This window comes from Buceros rhinoceros, unplaced genomic scaffold, assembly GCF_000710305.1.
Source record: "Buceros rhinoceros silvestris isolate BGI_N320 unplaced genomic scaffold, ASM71030v1 scaffold1695, whole genome shotgun sequence".
Lineage (NCBI taxonomy): Eukaryota > Metazoa > Chordata > Aves > Bucerotiformes > Bucerotidae > Buceros > Buceros rhinoceros.
The window spans coordinates 83,447-86,943 of NW_010413267.1; the positions used below are offsets into that span (position 1 = coordinate 83,447).

The 3,497-nt window shown below is 44.3% G+C and overlaps 1 protein-coding gene across 1 annotated transcript in view; it reads left to right on the forward strand.

Moving 5' to 3' along the window:
- The window catches only part of XYLB (xylulokinase homolog (H. influenzae)), a gene marked incomplete at its 5' end in the record, with an annotated part of 83,948 nt that extends 81,737 nt beyond the window's left edge, over positions 1–2,211 (forward strand). The window contains one exon of the mRNA XM_010136651.1: positions 1,923–2,211. Coding sequence (XP_010134953.1) covers positions 1,923–2,006 — 84 coding nt within the window. The remainder of the gene's footprint in view (positions 1–1,922) is intronic.
- Positions 2,212–3,497: the final 1,286 nt, after the last annotated feature.

Below are 3,497 nucleotides of genomic sequence, written 5' to 3' on the forward strand. Positions count from 1 at the left end.
CCTTTGCTGTGGATGGTCCTTCTCGTCTTCCCCTTGATATACGGAATCTGTTGTAGAAATATATTTAAACTTCTGTAACATCCGGTTGGTACAAGGGAGGAGTTGATCAAATCATCCTCCTTCTGCAAACTTTGTCCATTAAGCTGCTCTCACCTGCCATCACGGAAGGTGAAAATTGAATGAGGAGATAAATCCAGGTTTCACTGGTCAGAATGAAACTGTCATTCAGGAGGGGGGAAATGCAGAAACTGGATACTTTGCCATCAACTGAAGCAAACAAAAGATGCTAATTATAGATGAGAAAACCGTGTGATGTTTTTTTCCTTTGATCTGAGAAGGTGTGACTGCTAGAAACACTGAGGCTTCTGCAGGACTTTACATAAAACTGCACAAGAACAGCCCTATCTCTTTCTACAGCCTCACAGTTTACTCCTGAAACATTTTCTTTCCAATTTTTTGGTGCATGTGCATAGTTTGTTGGCTGTGGATCTTATGGAAAAGAATAAAATGCATTTAAATGTTGGATCTCACTTATTGATGAGAGCAGTAATTCAGTTTACTGGGTATGATTCATTATGGCTCTATAACCTCTCTGAACCTGGAGCCAGGAGCGAGACTGCCCTGATTATGAATAACATCAGTGCAAGGGGCTTTTAGACGAGACTGGCGGCCCCTCAGATTCATTGCGGCAGGGATTTGACCTTACGGCATCCTCCTAAGGACTGCTCGAGCCTGTACCAAAGCCCACACTGGCTCCTGGCGGTCCCTTCTTTGTGCTTGAGCCAGCCAGTGAGCAAAGCTGTCTTCGTGTGTCAACTTTTGTCAAACTACTGATTTTGTTAGATGAACAGTGAAAACCAGAAAGAGGAGATAAGGAAGAAGGTGTATCTCCAAGATCTGGGTTGGAACCAGCAGTAGGGCTAGGCTCTGTTCAGGGTTTCTGCTATGTAATTTGGTCACGCAGAAGCAGGTCATCTTCTGCGGTATGTCCTGTGATGAGTTTTAGCAAAGGGAACAAAAAAACCCGAAGGTAACGAATGAAATAAATCCCAACATGGATCTCGCCCATATCCAAAAGCATAGGCTGTGCTTGTGTCTGGGGTTTTGAAAACATTTGAGCCTTGGTTCTTCTTTTCATGGTTGTAACAGTTCAGAATCAAAAAATTCCCAAAGAGTTCTAGCTAGGGAAATAGCAAAAAGCTACTCAGATCCTTGGCATAGTTGTGGGAAGAAGTTGGGTCTCCATTTGTCCCCCTGGGCCTGGGATCAGGGAGCAAGGAGCTTGCCTGACCATGGAGCAGATGGGAAAAGTCGTGTCTGTGAAAGTTGTGAAGGAGAAAAGCAGCTCAAATAGAGGCAGGAATATGAGAGGGGTGGGAGAGGGAGTGTGAAGTGTGTTTTAGAAGGGCCTGGTCAGCATATTGGCCAAGGAGGACCATGCTGACGGTGGTGTTTGGCTGTGCTGGAGGGTGGCAGTGTGTTTATTAGCAAGGCGCTAGAGGAGGAGGGGACAGAGGCAGTGATCCGTCCTGAGGTAGCGGAGGGAGGCAAGGACAGGAGTTCTGCCTGGGTGATTAGGACAGCCATTACTGAGGGGGCATGTCAGACTGGGAGAGGTGACTTTAGCCAGGCTGCTTCCTCTGGAAGTAATGACTTCTGCTTATAGCAAGAACGCAGGCATGGTAAGAACAACCTGGGCACGTCATAAAATTAAGCTGTAAAGGAGAGGGTGAAAAGGACTGTGACATTTGAAGAAGGAAGACTGTGCAGAATTTTCTTGAGCAAATTGGGAGGAAAAAAACCCAAGCCTTCAGCTGCCTGTGAAGATGCTGCATTTTTTGGGTCTGAAGATGGTTTTTAACTGCAGTGTGATTTAAAATCTGATTTTTCAACCTAGACATTTATTCCTTTTTCTTTTTTAGCTCTATCGTCCACTGCTGAAAAGATATGCTGAGCTTGAACAGAAGATTGTCTACAACCCAACCTCTTCTTGCCTTGCAAAATAGAAGCAAACAAAATTTATAAGTCAGCTGAGGAGTGGACTCCCAAGAAGAAGATCAGAAAAGATTTGCTCAGAATTTATTGGAGTTGTTTAAATCATTTTGTTCCTCTTTGTAGACAAGTAATTTTTAAATGTCTGTGTTTAAATATGTTGGTGGAAAAAAAATTACATAGTGATTGAAAACCTGATTAAAAAAGCATCATATTGTTCTGTGTGTTTGTGACTTCCATTTTTCTTCGGTACTTTCCAGATCGTGCTGGCTGTTGTGGAGCGGCTGGATGACAGTCAGGTCCCTTGTACGTGTGAATCACTCTGCCATTCCTATCAGCTTTAATCCCACGTGTTCAGCACGCTGCCCTCTGCATACCTATCCAGCACAGTAGCTTAATTCCACAGCTTCTCCTGCGTAGATCTTTTGGGGCTGTCTTTTTGTACATCTCTAACTTGTTGATGTTTATATTTTTGTCTACATGAAACCAACAGACAGCATAATCCCGTCTTTCTTTAATACGTGGAGATCTGTGGTGTGAAGGCTGATTAAAGTCTGTAAAGACTCCCTGGGGTCCTCGGAGAAGGGTAATTCTTGTTACATGACAGTATGGAAAGTCTGTTGTGTGGTTGGAGTTTATAAATTGTGGAAAGCACAGAGGCTGAATGTGATACACACGCCATTGCACAATGCTTTACCTGACATCGGTTTTGTGAAAAAGAAAATAAGGGAACAGCCGTGGGAAGTTTTGCACATTTCCTGTCTGTTCCAAAAAGCAGATTCTGTTCATCCACGCACCGTTTGGGGTTGTTCTCTTTTCCTGTTCTCCTTCAGGTGTCATGGCTGTGAAATTCTTTGTGTCATGCTGAGTGCAACTGCAGAAGTAGGGCTCTGCTCCCAACGGGGCATGAAGGTCACTGTTGGTTTTTTTTTTTATACCACCAATGTCCCATTCCTTTCTTGGAGATCTTGAGCAGAACTGGTGTCTGTCGTTCTCTGTTGCTACTCTTTCACTTCAAATGTTTTAGTCCAGATTATGTAGCCTCTATCTGAGAAAATCTTAAGAGAAAAATACATGCCGGATCTTTCTATAGAGATGTGTGCAAGTCACGGAATGGGAATGAACATCCAGTGCGAGTGAGAACATTTTACTGCACCTTTCTGCAGTGCCGGTATCTTTCCTTTAGGATAAAATTTCTTCTGTTTGATGGAAGTGACTGAAGCCTTTCTTCCCTTCTTGAGGAAGTCGTAATGTGCCTAGGGCATAAGCCAGGGAGTTGTAGGGAGTAGGGGTTCTCTTGGCTGAGTATTTAATTATGTCCCTGCTGGAGCCAGGTGACTCAAATTCGAATTCTCCACATTAGAGCGACATAGGAGCACTCTCTCTCCCTGCCCCTGCTGCATCTCTGTGGGGAAGGTGGGAACCTCTTGCCATGACTCACCTCTGCAGGGGCAGGGGAATGGGCATGTTCCTCCTTTGCTCTCCCTTTTATGTTTAAGTGCTTC